This window comes from Periplaneta americana, chromosome 15 (assembly GCF_040183065.1).
Source record: "Periplaneta americana isolate PAMFEO1 chromosome 15, P.americana_PAMFEO1_priV1, whole genome shotgun sequence".
Classification (NCBI taxonomy): Eukaryota; Metazoa; Arthropoda; class Insecta; order Blattodea; family Blattidae; genus Periplaneta; species Periplaneta americana.
Genome location: NC_091131.1, coordinates 67,117,697 through 67,134,408, shown reverse-complemented (window position 1 = coordinate 67,134,408; position 16,712 = coordinate 67,117,697). Strand labels below are relative to the sequence as shown.

Below are 16,712 nucleotides of genomic sequence, written 5' to 3'. Positions count from 1 at the left end.
TTGATCCAGCAAGTGTCGTGTTGCAGCAGCGGTGTGAGAAAATTAAATACGGTACGATACTGTAACATATAATTCGGTGCAGTATTTGACCCTGTCAGTTTAGAACTGAGAAGATTAACAATGGAAGGAATTTACAGTCTATTGTTAATTCAACATGATGCAAAAATCAAAGTTGGCTGAAGCGGATGGGACATGCAGTAAGACCCACGAAAGAAACTAAATTAAGAAAGTTGTTGAAGAACTGAATAAGAGAGATTGGAGAATGCTGGGTTTGCGGCGACAGACTTGCATTGGACAGAAAACTGTGAATGAATGAAGAATTAGGTACCACATGGACGCAGGTCATTGAAAAAACTAAAACTTCGATATTTAGATAACTTAGAAAAAGGCTTGAAGATGTTAAAAATTTGTGATTGGAAGAAAACCAATACAGAGTACGATGGTATTCCATAGTCAATAATATATCAATATATCCAACATGAATTGTAAATTCCATAGTCAGTTCAGCAGCGAAGATTCTCATGCCTTGAAAAGGTGGTGGTGATGGTTGTAGTAGTAGTAGTAGTAGTAGCAGTAGTAGTAGTAGTAGTAGTAGTAGTAGTAGTAGTAGTAGTAGTAGTAGTAGTAGTGGTATGTCGTTTTCATAACAATTCAAGGCATTACAGAGAGAAACAAGATAATGATGTACGTTTTGTTACAGAGAAAAATATAAATGCATGTAAAATCAGTAATCAAGACAAAGACCAATTATCAAAAAATACCGTACCGGTATAAAATTTACATGTGTACCAGAATGTTACATGAAGCTTCTGTTTTGTATACCGGTACCGGTAGGAATCCGTGTTCCGCGAATTAACATTACTCGCTGTAATAGCGACGACGACTTGTTTAGAATCCAAACACTTCGCGTTCTTACACCCTCGGCACGTAGCCTCCGTTACTTGCAAGGGCAAACAATGCAAAACTCGAACTGGGGATCGTTGTCGTTGTGTCATCACATGGCGGACTTGCTCCATTTCCCGTGTGACGTCATAGCCGGTAACCAGGCCAGTGACACGCAGTCTTCTGGCGCGGCGATGAACCGTAAAGACGGATATGATGTGGCTGTGCAAGGACAGCAATGTGCAGGTACTTACTGTCCGGAGAGTCTTCGTACACGCCGCTCGCCACGCAGCAAAACAACAGCAGCAGCAGTGCTGCTCCGGACCGAGCCATCCGTCCTGCAACACACACGACATCGTCATCAGGGCGGATATCCGGTTCGCTGGCTTCTCACTTTCTCACTTTCAAGCAAGGGAAACCACAGAAGAGTTCCGAAATGTAAATAAATGGGGGAAATTGCTCAAATCTATCTATCTATCTATCTATCTATCTATCTATCTATCTATCTATCTATCTATCTATCTATCTATCTATCTATCTATCTATCTATCTATCTATTTGCATGTCTGCCCGTCTAGGTTAGGTTAGGTTAGGTTAGGTCACGGTGACTACGGGCGGGTTAGGACGACCCTTTGCACGTCGGCCATACTGAGGCTTATTGTGTATCCCGAATGTTATGGGATGAATGAGGATTAGGGTGTACCAGCCCACCGGCCGCTTGTGACCTTTCACCCGCTCACCCAGTGAGGTCCTCCTACCTTCCCTCGCTCTAAGTTCATACCGCCAAGGTGACCTAGCAGCACAGGATTCATTCCAACGGCCCTTCTAAGGTGTCGAAGCGCCCTTGGAAATTCTCTTAAGAAATTAATCCTGGCAGAGGTATTGCTGAAGGCTGGGAACCCAGGAACGGTTGCGGAGTAGATGCCCCCTCATGTAAGCGGATGAAGACATGCTCTGTCCGTCTATGTATATCACTCTCTCTCTGTTAGTCCTTGAGGGGAGAGGCACGGGTTGGAGACTGCCCTCGCACGTAGGCCGCTTGGATGGTCCATTGTACTTCCCAGAATGGAATGATGTCCATGCCCTGAGACCCCCCGCACTACAGATTCCCCTGCGGGCTGCCTCCGAACTCCTCTACTGCCTGCAATATTCTTTTCACCTTTCCACGTAGGCATCACCTCGATCTCTCGATCCCGGTCCCACGAACTACCATGGGTCCCAGGAGGAGAGCCGACGGTACATAGCAATGCCACCAACAACTAATGACCACGTGTAATTATTATGGCGAAATGAGTCCGAAATGCAACGGCGAGAGTTACCCAGCAATTATGCTTCAATTGGTTGAGGGAATACCTCGAAAAAATCTCAACCAGGATTTGAACCCGCGCACGCTCGTTTCACGGTCAGACATCCTAACCGTCACTCCACAGCGGTGAATATCCTATGTATCTCTCTGTCTATCCATCCAGCCATCCCATTATCTTCATTATGCAATATATTATTGGTACCTTTTAACTTTTATGGTATCTCCCATGTCCAAAATTGAGTCAGTCTCTTGTTCCGGTATCCCTCTTCCAGATATTTTCTTAATAGAATTTTCTTTCTTCCAAATGGTTCCAAATTATCTTCCCTTATTTCTTCCAACTGTTACCCATTCGAAAATAATTTTGATAACCTTCCTTGTTCCAATCCGTTTACTTGTCCGTAATAATCTGAATTAATAGTACTAGGGCCTATAGCATTTTATTTGTAGCGCTTCAAGTGCAGATCTTATCCAGCGTCGAAATTTAACGTGGCCGAGAAATGGCCTACGAAATTGGCTACTACCCTGTATCAGGAATAAGATTCTTTTACGTGCCGTACATCTAATTATAAGATACGGGACTCACAGCTTTACTTCCCTTTCGAAGGAAGCCATGCGAGGAATATAATCGTATTCAGTCGGGTTTGAACCTGTGGATCTCCGATTCAGTGACTGGCTTGTAACCACTAGACCACGAGAACGACACCTTCTTAATACTGAATGTTAGTTACATCTTCAATAAATTGTATTAAATTAATTATTCTTTTTCGTGTCCTAGCAATCTGCTTTGTAATCAGACCAGTTTGTTATTTTTTGTTATTTCTTAGCTTTACATGTTATTCTATAACGAATAGAGAGTTAGCCTGATGCAGCAAACCTGAATTTGAAGTAGTAACTATCAGTGACTAATAAAACCGTTATGTTGTTGTCCAGAATTGTATTAAATTATTCGTCTACGACCACTCACACCTGCGTGGAAATTAATAGTCGTTTCTATTATGAGTATAGAGGGTGTTTCATAATTAAGTTATATGTACAAACTGAAGGGATGAATAGAGGATAAGGAACGAGGCAAAAAGTTCCAATAACCATAGGTCCGGAAACCAACCTTTACCGAAATCTGTGGGATTTTATTATGTATCGTCAGTATAGGTGCTCTGGCCCAACATAACATCCGATATGCACTAGAGGAAGAGAGTGCTTAACATATGCTCAATATGACAGCCGTTCATGATAAGGCAGGCATCAGCACGTTTCTTCATCGACATTCATATAAGTTTCAATATCCTTGGCATATCTTTAATGCGTTGACAACCGTTGATGATGTGTTTCCGAATTTGATAACATTATTAACAGGGCTGGAATACACAAAACATTTCATATATCCCAAGAAAGACGAGAGGTTTGAAGTCGGGGGACCTGGAAGGTCATTGTGTTGATAAGCAACAGCCAATACTCCTGTCGTGAAAGCTTATGCATAAGTGGGATTACTTTCGAACGTTCAAATGAAAGTGAGCCAGTGCTTCGTCATGCATGTATCACAGCAGCTGCCTTTCTCAAAGTGGCAAATCATCCAAAAAATCGTGTAGCTCATATTGAAAAAAAAAAGGTACGCAAAGGGTCGGAGAAACCCCCCCCCCTCTTACACAGCCTTATAAACAAACGCAGAGTAAGGCTGTGTGCATCAGTGGTGGATTTTAGGCAACTAGCGAGATCCGAAAGTTTGTAAAAGCCTGATACCATCCGTCACTGACCTTCTTGTCCCCTTGTACCGCACCAAAACATAACTGTCTCGGCCGAGGAAGGGGCTTAGGGAGTGAAGAGGTGATCTGCAGTGACTCAATCGAGTTAATAGCGCCCAGGCCTGGTATAGAAGAACTCTCTGCCTCTTTTGTATACTTACACTACACACGGAAACCATGAGGTTTCAATATCCTTCAATCTAGCCGTTATGTAATTGTATGTATACACACAATGTCGTGTGTACTGAGGAAGCGATGGCAGTCCTGTACTACGGAGTAGATGAGCCATTGGGCGTGTACTTCTCCCAAAAGGGAAAATTGGATTTAATTCCTAACGGTCTTCGGAGATCACAGACTAATAGTGATTCTTGTCATCTGCATGTCCGACTGACATCGTGAACATACTCGCATTCTGTTCGCTTTTCAGCAGAAGATCCTATCAAGGAATTCGAGTTTTCCCCCTCACTCTTATAACCAATCCCCGACACGGAACTGGTCGGCCAATGACTGAGCCTTGTTTGTACCAGTCGGCCAATAACACAATCCACATCCACCTCCTTCTTCAGAAGCTCTGAGTTACTAGCTTACCATCTCCTCTTACACCACAAGGATCGTATTCCTATCACAGGGCTCTTCTCGTGAAATTTGGACAATACTAGTCAGTTTTTCAAACAGGACGTCCATTGACAGCACTGAAAACCTCCCGTATGTCAGTAAGTCTTGTCAATTGGGCATCCAATGCAGAAACGTGATCAGTAATAATATGACAAATCATCTCCATCCCGCATCATTGAAGCTCGAACGTCACTCGATCTTTACATGACTGTTACTAGTCAACGCCGGTGATTGCGGAATTACATATGAATGAAGCATAAGGATCCTATAAGACTGAGATCTCTGTAAATTGGTCAAGAAAGAAACAGGAATGTGAAGCTCCTATTGCTGCTTCTGTAATCAGATTCGCTGATCACTTCTCTAAAGCGGCGGATTTTCCAAGGGCTACAAGTGAATCGTTAATTAAGTAGTCACGTTACTTGGGGGATTAGGCCTACTACTGAAAAGTTTTCTTCTATTTACTTCACGCATGAATTTACTTGGAAATAGTGAACTGGTAGAACAGCAATTTCTAAAATTTGGACAGCGAGCAGATGTCTGACGGAACGGAAATGTTTTTCAAATTATGAGAATTTTGTAATTGATGTAGATATTCGAGAAGTAAAAACAAAAGTGAAAATGAGAAGAAAAATAAGGCACAGCATTTAGGGATATGAAAATCTATTTTCAGAGCAGCCACGGTGATCTAGTAACTAGAGCGCTGGACTTATAATCCTGTAGACCCGGGTTCGATCCCCGATGTAGCCTACCCCTTCCACCCCCAATTTATAACTTGTGTTGGGCAAGTCCGTGCTCCAGTTAACAGGGGTTTTCTCCGGGAGTTCCGGTTTCCCTATGGCATTCCAACAAATTTCCGTCATCTCATCTCATCTCATCTCATCTCATCTCATCTCATCTCATCTCATCTCATCTCATCTCATCTCATCTCATCTCGGGTGTAGCGTATCATCCTCCAGTGACGCACCCTTGGCAACGGCTCTGTCATTAAATTAGTCTACACAAGTGACTTCATATGGCTGAATGAAGAAAAGTCAAGTATCCGCCATTAGTTAAAAAGAAAATGATTTTCATAATCGTACCTGTGACGCCTTTCGAAGCAAGATAGACAACCCGCCATAGCCCATAGTGTTGCCAGCTGATTTCAGCGCGCATCTAACTCAACTCGAGGAAGCTCTTATTTTCTGGATGTTTAAGAACCGACATCTCTCGAGTGCTAGATCACCCATTCTCCACTTTGTATTCTGTTACCACTTAAGCTAATGGGACTGAATTGGATTATTAGTGGGTGGGCCGGTGTACAGCACCAAAAATGTCAATTGAAACGACGAACAAAAATTTTTCGTTCGCAACTTCTCGAACTTCTCAGCCGGTTGTGAGTGATATTAATGGTGTGAATGGTAATTTGGACGTATGTGTAACATATGAAACAGGTATTTAGTTAGAAGTTCCAGACGCGTGGAAAGAATTTGTGTTCCTCCTCTTAAACAATCACACATCACAAACATCTTTCTATCAGTAATTATCAATTTATTGACCGGATTACGTAAGCATACAAAACAAAGTTAAAGTAACTCCGCAGTCTTAACAACCTTAAGTTATATTATTGCGATGTACCGAACTACATAGGCTATATTTCCGTGCAGAAATTCTGCGTCATCATATGATGAAGGGTGAGTGGAACAGAGAAAAATTCTCTCTGGCACCGGGATTTGAACCTGGGTTTTCAGCTCTACGTGCTGACACTCTATCCACTAAGCCACACCGGATTCCCATTCCGATGACCGATCGAATCCTCTCAGTTTAAGTTTTACCTCTTGGGTTCCCTCTAGTGGCCTACCCTCATGCACTGCGTCATAGATGTATTCAATTCAATTTATTTGGCCATTAGACATATAGTTTTAGGCTTCGTCAGAATACATTAAAAAAACATATAAATACATTTAAAAAAACACTAATAATAGAAACAGTAAAATTTAAGTAATACAATGAAAACATGAAATAATTTGAAACTTTTAAATTGAAGAAAACTAACTAAATTGCAATTAAACTTATTTATTAAAATACAATTTCATACAAACTTGTGTTGAAAAACTCAGCAACAGAATAATAATTGTAACTAATCTAAATAATTTTGTTTATTAAAAAACAATTTCGTGTGAATTTATGTTAAGAAACTCAGGATTAATTAAAAGCCAATTATGAAATCTAGCTTTGAAACTATTTGTTGGTAACTTATAATATTGACTGGGAAGCTTATTATATAATTTCATCCCCATGACAGAAAAATTTATACTAGTTTTATGTAATCTGCAGTATGGAATATTAATTTGTTCACTATTTCTAATTTCATGATCATGTAGATTGGCTATTAATGAGTAATTGTCTATATTTTGTCGAGTGTAAAGGACTAGGTCGTATATATATATATATATATATATATATATATATAAATTTATGACAGTTAATATCTGTGATTGTTTGAAAAGAGGTTGACAGTGACAGTGGCACAATGTCCATACGTGTGCAGAGGTGCACTCGTTATGAGTGTAAGGCGTGTTTCCTTAGGGGCCCGGTCCGAAAGTTCCTGGGTTCGAATTCCGCTTCGAGCATGGAGGTTGTCTTTCGTTATGTTCTGTCCTGTGTGTGTGTCTGTGGAGTCTCTTAAGCTCTGCTGACCTCAGGCTAGGCGAGGCCCACATACGGTATGTGTCGATGGCTCAGATGTGTTGGTTTGTAAAGTTGTACAACAAGAGGAAGTTAAACGAAAAAAAGAGAAAAAAGTGACCACGTAGAACATATATTGCACGTGGGCTATACAGTAGATGGTTATCAAAGAAATCGATGACGCGTAATGCTGAAATTCAAAACGGGAACAAATACTACGGGCGAGAGATCAGTCAATAAAGAAACTGTACAATTCGAATAAAGAAGTTTTTACTAATAATTTCCAAGCAGTAGCTACAAAGAAAAAATGTTAAAATGGCTCCCAACTATTTAAAATAGTATTTTCGTGGAATTAGGACGAAAAATTTACAATTGTGCTGCTTTTTATTATTACTGCGGATACAAAAAAGAATGCAGGATATTTGAGGAAATTCCAATGATTGCGTAAAATGTCTATACTCGAATAAAGTAATAACATGCAATATGTACTGTTTTATCTTCCATGACGAAGCATTACTCACATACATTACCCTATCACAATAATGTAAATAACCGTCCATATTAACGGACTCATTCATGTAATTTATACATCTAGGCCGACATGCACCCCTGTGTAATAATGGTATTTGCACTTACATATCTTATCGATATACGGATGATATGTCCATTTCGTTATGTCCACAGATAAAATGTCCATTTTTTTACGTCCACAGTCTAAATGTCCAGTTTCTCCTGTCCTTTACGTTAAAGTCCATTAATTTATAGGTCCAGTTATTTAAAGTCCACTACATTACAGGTCCATTTGTAGTTGTGTCCACTGATGGTTTGTCCATAATTTAAAAGGTCCACAAATCTGAAGTAATAACCAATTTAAAAAATCATGTCTGCTTTTAATATGATGGAAATAATACAGTCAACCAGATGTACATTATTTTAGAATTTTAATATTACATAATAACTGTAATTGTAGCATATATAACGTAATGGACAAAATTTCTTTGGATATATTTGTTTGTGGATTACATGTCTATGGACGTTATGTTCAGTGGACAAAACGCTTGTGGACATAACGTGATTATGAATATGTTTTTCTTTGGACTTGATGAAAAATGGACATAACTGTGTGGACCAATCATCCTGGAACCATCTTATCACATGTGACGTAAGCGTTTTCTGTAAGGCTTTCCAAAGAGCCTTAATATCCTGTGAGTGCAAGCGACCTTGAGTGACGTCTTGATTTACACCAGTATAGTATTAGTATTATTTATTAATAGTTCAAGAGTACATAAACTTAATCTTAATTACTCCAATATAGTAGGCCGTGGATTATGTCAGGGAGTGACAACAGTCTTCTGTTTCCATGGCATCACGAGTGACGTCAGAATTTATAGAAAAACCTTTCAATTTCTCTCCTTGTAGGTCGAGTATAGAAGTTTCACGTCAAAATCGTCTATACAATGCATCCGATCTGAGAAACAAGCCGGTCTTTTTTTTTTTTCGAAAAGAAAGTGAAAGATATGAAAACGTCGAAAAGAAATTTCGCTTTTCAACAAGGTTAATGAAAAGTTGTGTAGGCCTATGGCTCTTACGATACTTGAATAGTTTCGATTCGCGTAATCTGGTAAGCACCACGCAATTGATGAGGTTCAGTGCCCCCAGCGATAAAAGACGCGAGAATTACGTTTAGTGATAAGCGCTCAAAGAAGTCGAAACGATTTTTCTTTCGAATGACACGGTTGCACGAAGAAGGGTGATGTGATTGTCTCTCAGTGGTCAGAAGATGAGTTGATCGAAAGCGTTAAGAGACTCTACTAATAAATTTTACTTGTTGCAACTGAACGAGTCTAGAGGTGTACAAGATTTATTTCAGCTGCTTATTCGTGTATTTTTAGTAGGTTATTTTACGACGCTTTATCAACATCTTAGGTTATTTAGAGTGTGAATGAGATAAGGTGATAATGCCGGTGAAATGAGTCCGAGGTCCAGCACCGATAGTTACCCAGCATTTGCTCATATTGGGTTGAGGGAAAATCCCGGAAAAAACCTCAACCAGGTAACTTGTCACAGTTTTTCCGTCCATTTTCTCGTGAGTAACCAACAATAAGTATAAAAATGAAATGCATGAAGATAGGCTATCCTACGAACTAATTAAGGTATTATTATTATTATTATTATTATTATTATTATTATTATTATTATTATTATTTTCTCCTCTCCACCGATCCTTCATCATAATTAAGGTAAGTCTGCCAGTGAGGAAATTTAAATACCTTTCGATAATCGTGTAAAAATGAAAGAAGTGGACGACGTGAAGCTCATCGGGATATGTACAGACAGCATCCGACTTGCATGCAGTATTAATAACAGTTTTGCAACACGAGTTCTTGAATTTAGTCCGAATTAGTTGGATTTATTGTAACCACAGTGAAGTATTAGTATCTAAAACTGTCGGCGTTTTGAACACTTCACGAAAATCGTGAGCTTCTTCAACTCAAGGGCATTGTAATTGCTCTTACGTGTATGAAGAGCTTTGCGAATATAATATGGGAAGTGCTATTTCACTTCTATAAAGAGACGTAGGCCTATAAACTACACTGACGTTCGGTAGGACATGCGGAATTAACTTATGCATTGACATTCGATGTTTCTGGATGAGAAGCGATTGTACGCGGAGTTTGAAGCTCACGTGTTTAGCAAACATATTTTTCTAAATCAAACTGAATTTAAACGTACAAGAAACAGAAATAGCCCAAATATTTGCAGTTCAGAACAAAATCAGTGGTTTCTTTAAAAGTTTAGTTGTGGAACAAGAACATTGAAGTCCGCAAGTATGACTGTTTTGAAACATTTCAAACCTTTATAACAGAAAATGAAGTGAAGCTAACTGATGGCATAAACTTCGCACATTAGAATGCGTTGGAAGAAATTTTTATTCTTATTAGCTTGAGGATATGAAAACATTTCAACGAAAGACTTTTAATTGGTTATTTAAAGATACTGTATCAACTACGTGATTAAGCATATCATCGATAAGATTGGTGGTAACGAAATGAAATTTGGCGAGATGAGTTCAAGGGTTTTCCATAGGATTATCTAACATTCCCCAAACAGTCGGAAAAAAAAAACTTCGAAGAAATCAACCAGATGCGAAAAATCTGCAGAGCTAATCAAAGGTCTATGAAGAACTCATAAGTTCAGGGTGCGAATTAAGATTTCTGATGAGGGGGGATAGAATCCTAGATATAGAATACCATACTTGAAATAATAATAATAACAATAATAATAACGCTTGGTCGCACTGAGTTGCGTATCATGCATCTTGATCATAATAATAATTATTATATCCATGAGCAGGCTGAAGATGTGTAATTCCTAAGCTATTTATTGTTGTCAGCTTGTCGGTGATGATAATACAGCATTATTATTTTCTTTGCTTATTTTATACAGTACATATACTCGTATTAAAGCAATTATATTTTGTGAGGGTGGTAGATGTTATCCCTGGCAGGGATGTTAATATGAATTTATGAGAGGGGGATAACTTTTCAACAGGGGGAAATACCCCCATCCCCTCCGTTAATACGCACCATGCATAGTTTTACTAGAACACACTTCGTTAAAATAATTGCAACAGCAAGAAATAGACGCATTTCTAGCTCTCTGTTCATCAAGCGTATCAAATGTTTCTATTGAAGCTTTGAAAATACAGTTATTTGAAAATTTCCGTCACCTATGCGGTTGAATTTTCGACTATAGTGGGGGTCAAAACCAAATTTCGAAACAAAATGCAATGTTGACCTTATTTGGCTTGAAAATGATTCGTATCGAAAAGGATTTCATTGTTGTCAACAGAAACCGGAAATACGCGCTCTGTTCACACGCATTTCACTATTAGAAATAGATTAGTTTTTGAGAAATTATATTCAATAATAAATTTATAAAAATAGTAAAATAATTAACTTGTGAAATACCTACTTCTGTTCTTTAAAGTTACGTTGGCGCGAGAGAATGTTCTTAAAAAATGGGATAGCGGTTCTAAAATGTTTGGAAAGCACGGAGTTGGAAGTAGCAGTATACAACCTGGCGGCATATCAATAATAACTTTTATGGTGGGCCTGTCTTAAACATTTTGCAAAAGATAACGCTATATTCACCTCTGATTGATGTTTTGGCTGATATGTACATCTGTCATCAGGCAGTATGCAGGTATCTCACTCGACGATATGTGTCAGAGGAATTGTTTGTATACATTTTAATTCTGATTGGTGAACTATGTTACTCCATAATCTCCTAACTTAATTGCCTCAGTCATGAGTGATATCTTATTCGTGTCACTTTGAGGTTCCAACTTGTCTTCGGACAGTTCATTAAACAAGAAACGCTATATTAATGTTTGAATATACAGGGTGGCCCACTTAACTCTTTCACCTTCGATAGTGTGTGAAATATTTCAGAAATACACAAACCGACAATTACAAATTAAATTATATCGAAGGTGATATTTTATATACGTAATATATACAATAATTTTCAAGATATTAGATTCAACTTTCTTTTTTTTTTTTTTTAATGGGAACCAACTATGCTTTGTATTGCAAATGTTGCGTTAGCTCTGTCTAGTAACAAGTGACCACTTTACCGACTGTTTGAATGCCATGCATTCCCATTCAACCAGTCAGTACTTCCTCACATATAATCATGCATTCTCGCTCAGTCTGTCAGTATTTCCAATTAGTCATAATTACGTATTCCCATCTAGTCATAACTTCGTATGCCCACTTATTTATATCACGCACTCCCATTCAATCAGAAACCTACTTTAGCCGTTCAGTCACGAACTTCTTTCAGCCAGAGCCACGCATTTCCACTCAGTCTGTCAGCGCTTCCTCTCAGTCATAATTATGCACTCCCACTCAGTCGTAATCAAATATTGTCATTCAGTCATATTAACGCACTTTCACTCAATCGCAGTCAACTAGAATCACGCATTCGCACTCAGTCTGCAGAACTTCCTTTCAGTCATAATCAGAGACCGGAAGTTTAGGCATTATGAATCATTAAAATAGGCAGGCAAAAAGACACCATAAATAGCTAAAATAAGCAGGCAAAAAGCATTATAAATAGCTAAAATACGCAATAAAAGGCAATTACAAAAACCTTGCACTAGACCCACAACCTTGCACTTTCCACAAAGGGATTTCGGCAGCAAGAAAAGCTTTACATAAGTCGAATGCAAATTGAGATTTTCGACTCGATGTTGCAATTACTGTTGGAAGCAAAGAAATCGTCTTGGAAAGTGCATTTTGTGTTTGGTTGTACTGATATGTTGCGATATGGAATATTTACAACAACGTCGCAATGAAATCTGAAAGAAAAATAACCGTTAAAAATAACGTTAGACCCACACTCATTGTTGCCTTGTCAAATAAACACAAGCGATAATAATTAAAACGTATACATTTTTGCACGGCAGCACTCATTGTTGCAAAGAGAATATGAACTGACTGAAAGACAATAATATACATTCGGTGAAGTCACTTTCATTGTAGCGGTTATAGAAACAAATTAAAATATAACTACTGAAGCTTTCCTGGCGACGTGATAATTCGAAATTTTCTCGGCCGAGAAAATTTCGAATTAAATTAAATATGCTTGTAGGCAATTTTTAATAATAAATTAATAAATAATAGATAAATAATCAAATAAAGGCAAAAAAGCCTTTTATTTTGTAAATTAGGCGTTTATATTAAAAAGGCAGAAAAGGGCAACATAAAACTGTGACGTTTCAATCACAAAGGTGTAATTCGTACAGATTTACTTTAAAAATGAAGATAGATTTAAAACATTTAAAAAGGTATTCTGCCAAAGTTCCGGTTTCTGGTCAAAATAATATACTCTCCCACTTAGTCATAGTCAAGTATTTCCACTTAGTCATAATCAATCACTCATATTCAGTCATAAACATGCACTCTCACAGTCACGAACTCCCTTCACCACGCCATACATTTCCACTTAGCCAGTCAGCACTTCCTCTTAAGCATCATGCACTCTCTCTCAGTCATAATCAAGCATTCCTACTCAGTCATGGTCATAATTGTGCACTCTCACTCAATCACAATCACGAACTCCCTTCAACCACGCCATGCATTTCCACTCAGCCAGTCAGCACTTCCTCTTAGTCATAATCAAGTACTTCCACTCAGTCACATATCAAGAACTTCCTTCGGCCTAAGTCACGGATTCCCATGCAGCCATAAGCATTCATTTCCGCAGTCACATCGGACACTCATACTTCGCGCATTCCCAGTCATAAATACGTATACTCCTCCGTATTCAGTCACAATCACGCACTCCCATCACTCACACTACACTTTTCCTCCCTTATATGCCCACTCGCAGTCATTCACGCTGTCATAATATCCGTTCAGCTTCTCGATCGTCCGTGACGTGGCTACGCACCTGCCTTCTCGTCTCCGAATGCCGCGCGTGCACTGTGCGGCGCGGCGCGGCGTGCGCTGCAGTTTGTAGGTTAATGGTGTGTGCATTGTTGACCGGTCCCCAAGTGGGGCGCTTTGTGACGTGGGAGCTCAAGTTCTCACTTGGGAACTAAACAGGGAAAAAAAAACTGGGATTTTTAAAACAATACCTGCTGAGGTCATGAAGTTAAATCCACTTTTCCTTATCTCAAATCTGATCCTGTGAGTCGGCCCAAAGCCCTCCTTAAGCAGAAGTAAAATATATTTCAACATCATTAACACGAAAAAAGCGTTCCGTCACTTTAAATGTTTAATTAGTAAGACGCAATTTAAAGCGCACGTATAGTTAAATACCCTTCAATTATTATGCGACCATGATCGCATTTATTAAACAGTACGTCCTTACGTCTGATAGGCCTATAAAATCAGTATGCCCATAGGCGGAGAGAGAGAGAGAGAGAGAGAGAGAGAGAGAACCGTTTCCTTGCGGGGAGGGGGGCAAAGCAAAACCATAGAATCCCCATATAACGGGGTTATGGGGGACATCATTTACCTCCTCCCCCCGTTATAGCTTGATCGTGGTACAGTATCGGAATATGATCATTTAATAAAGATATTTTGGGGACATGTTTTTTACAATATCACATCCATATCCGCGATATTTCGGACCGAGTAGTATAGGGCTTGAACTGTAGATCTACTACAAATTATAATAGGGCATAACTTAAAACAATCTCTCTTTTTTCTCTATCGTATCGTACACATGAATACATCAGTAAAACTACGTAGGCCTAACAGTGCTAACAGAAACTTTTTATATGAAGCTTATCTTCCTGAAGATAGATGAAATGTAAACTCTAATTTATTTTATTTAATCTCGTCTTTAAGTTTGTACATTATACCGGGGTCACTTTTCTTTTTTTTTTCTGCATTGTTGTGCAGTATGTTATTAATATTTCTCCAAGTGGCGGCCTGAACACCTGCAGATTGAGTGCAGACTGTTACAAAAGAAACATTACAGTGCTTCCATTCCTCAAATGAAGTATAAAAATTCTTATATATTCAGAAATTTAAAATAAATATTATAGTCCAGACACATGATCTGAAGACATTAATTCACCAATTTAAACAAAAGCAAAAAACATATTTTTGAATTCAATATTTTCTAATGTTAAAAAAAAAAGACCTTCCTGTCTATAGCTCGGTTGTAACTTGTTCATTATCGCTTCGAAACACTCTGATGTATAGAAAAGTACACTTCCAGTAGTGATTTTGAATAGAATATTTACATTTTCATAAATTTTCTGAATTTAGAGGCAGAAACTATAGTCAGATAAGGTTTTTAATTGCCAACTAAACCAGGAAGTCATTTAAAATTCAGTGATATTTTCCGGCTACATTTAATTTTCTGACGTCCCATCATCAATCCACACTTTTAAATTTGCTTTTATTTATATGAATAATAATCTCTCAGTATTCTGGAATTCACTGAAATGGATATACGAAATATAAAATACTGTAATGCTGCGGAAATTCTATTTCGAGATTTTCTCCGAAATACACATTTTTAGCATTCCCGAGACCTCTGTTAGTCTATGTACAAAGATTAGTCAATACGTTTCCGGACTGCCCTGAATGACAGGACATAGGAAACTGAGAAGTTATGTAGTACCAGGGAAACGCCTGGAATCTATATTAAATACATCACTTGGAAAGCAGAGAAGAAGAGTAGCCATAAGGCGTATATGTAGAGATTTCAGGAAAAATCGCAATAGGTCCTTGACATATTTACACTTAATCACGTGTAAGAGCTCAGTTCTTAAAGACAATCTGACGCTGTTTGAGAGACTCAATCAACAGACATGAAAGCAATGATCTTCAGTGACACGCGCATGCATGTTTAACGGTACAATAAATATAAGTGCAGTTCAGAAATGTATTGATTGCACATTGTATCTGTCTGTCTGTCTGTCTGCATGCATGCCTTTGTGCAGACATTTCACTTAAACAGTGCACAGAGTTTGTTCATATTCAGTATGTACGAATTATGTTCGTGAAATCTGAACCTTTTTCAAAATGGGTTAACGACACACAATCGCGTTTTTTAATTAAATCAAACTACTTTCTTAGCGATTTTTGTACTACGTAAAAAGTGTTCCTAAGAGATACTAGTTATCAATCAATAATATAGAGGACTATTGCTGCCGCTTCTCTTTCTTTCAAGGATTATCAGTACTAGGATTAAACCCTACTCTTTATGGTTGAGCGAATGTTCACAGAAGCAATATTTTAGTGATCCGATTCTACAGTATTGCTGGCCGTTTGACAAGAAAAAATGCGTTTAGAATGTCATGAACTCTTAATATGTACAGGGACATCATTTTATTTTTACTAACATTTTTAATATTAACCTGGCTATACCTTTCTATTAACGATTGAAACAGGAAACACCGTTTGCTACCCTTTCCACGACGGAGTTCGATGATACTGGCGTAAAATACAAATCACTTTGCTAGGTATAGGAGGGAAGAAAAGTGGTTCATCCATTTATGTAAACTAGGAAATATCGCAATTTTGAGTTTGATAATTTTCATTAGGTTTTTGTTTAATCAAAATACAGTACTGTATTAACACTTAGTGTTTTACAGACGAATTGAGCTATCCATTCGGAATTATTAATTATGCAGTGTATATTGTACTGTTACAGCACATTAGCGTACTCTATAGAGAATGAAGTTAAATTGAAAATAATTATAATATGGATATTTAAACACATTTTAGAAAATGGTGGCCGTTCATTTCGATACAGGCTTCAGTTCTTTTGTGCATATTATCGCACTATAGACTATTGTACCTAATTCCAATTACCAGTTTCGTCCTTCGTACGAGTAACTCATGTTGAAATAATTCCGTACCTACTCTATAAAAGAGTACCTTACGTACTGTAAATTCAATCTTCACTTCTGCCCGATCCGAAAAGATAAAATCACTCAGAAATGCTATCTACTGTCCGTTCAAGTGGTTTTGTCG

General features: G+C 38.2%; 1 protein-coding gene across 2 annotated transcripts in view; it reads right to left on the bottom strand.

The window, feature by feature from the left end:
- flz (transmembrane serine protease filzig) overlaps positions 1-16,712 on the bottom strand; it is a 51,018-nt gene that overhangs the window by 17,404 nt on the left and 16,902 nt on the right. The window contains exons 1-2 of one of the 2 annotated variants that reach the window (XM_069847571.1): positions 13,666-13,691; positions 1,137-1,220 (exon numbers count right to left, since the gene is read on the bottom strand). In XM_069847571.1, coding sequence (XP_069703672.1) covers positions 1,137-1,215 — 79 coding nt within the window. In that variant the 5' untranslated portion in view covers positions 1,216-1,220; positions 13,666-13,691. Of the gene's footprint in view, positions 1-1,136; positions 1,221-13,665; positions 13,692-16,712 lie in introns of those variants that run through there. The other variant, XM_069847570.1, reaches the window with a different exon arrangement.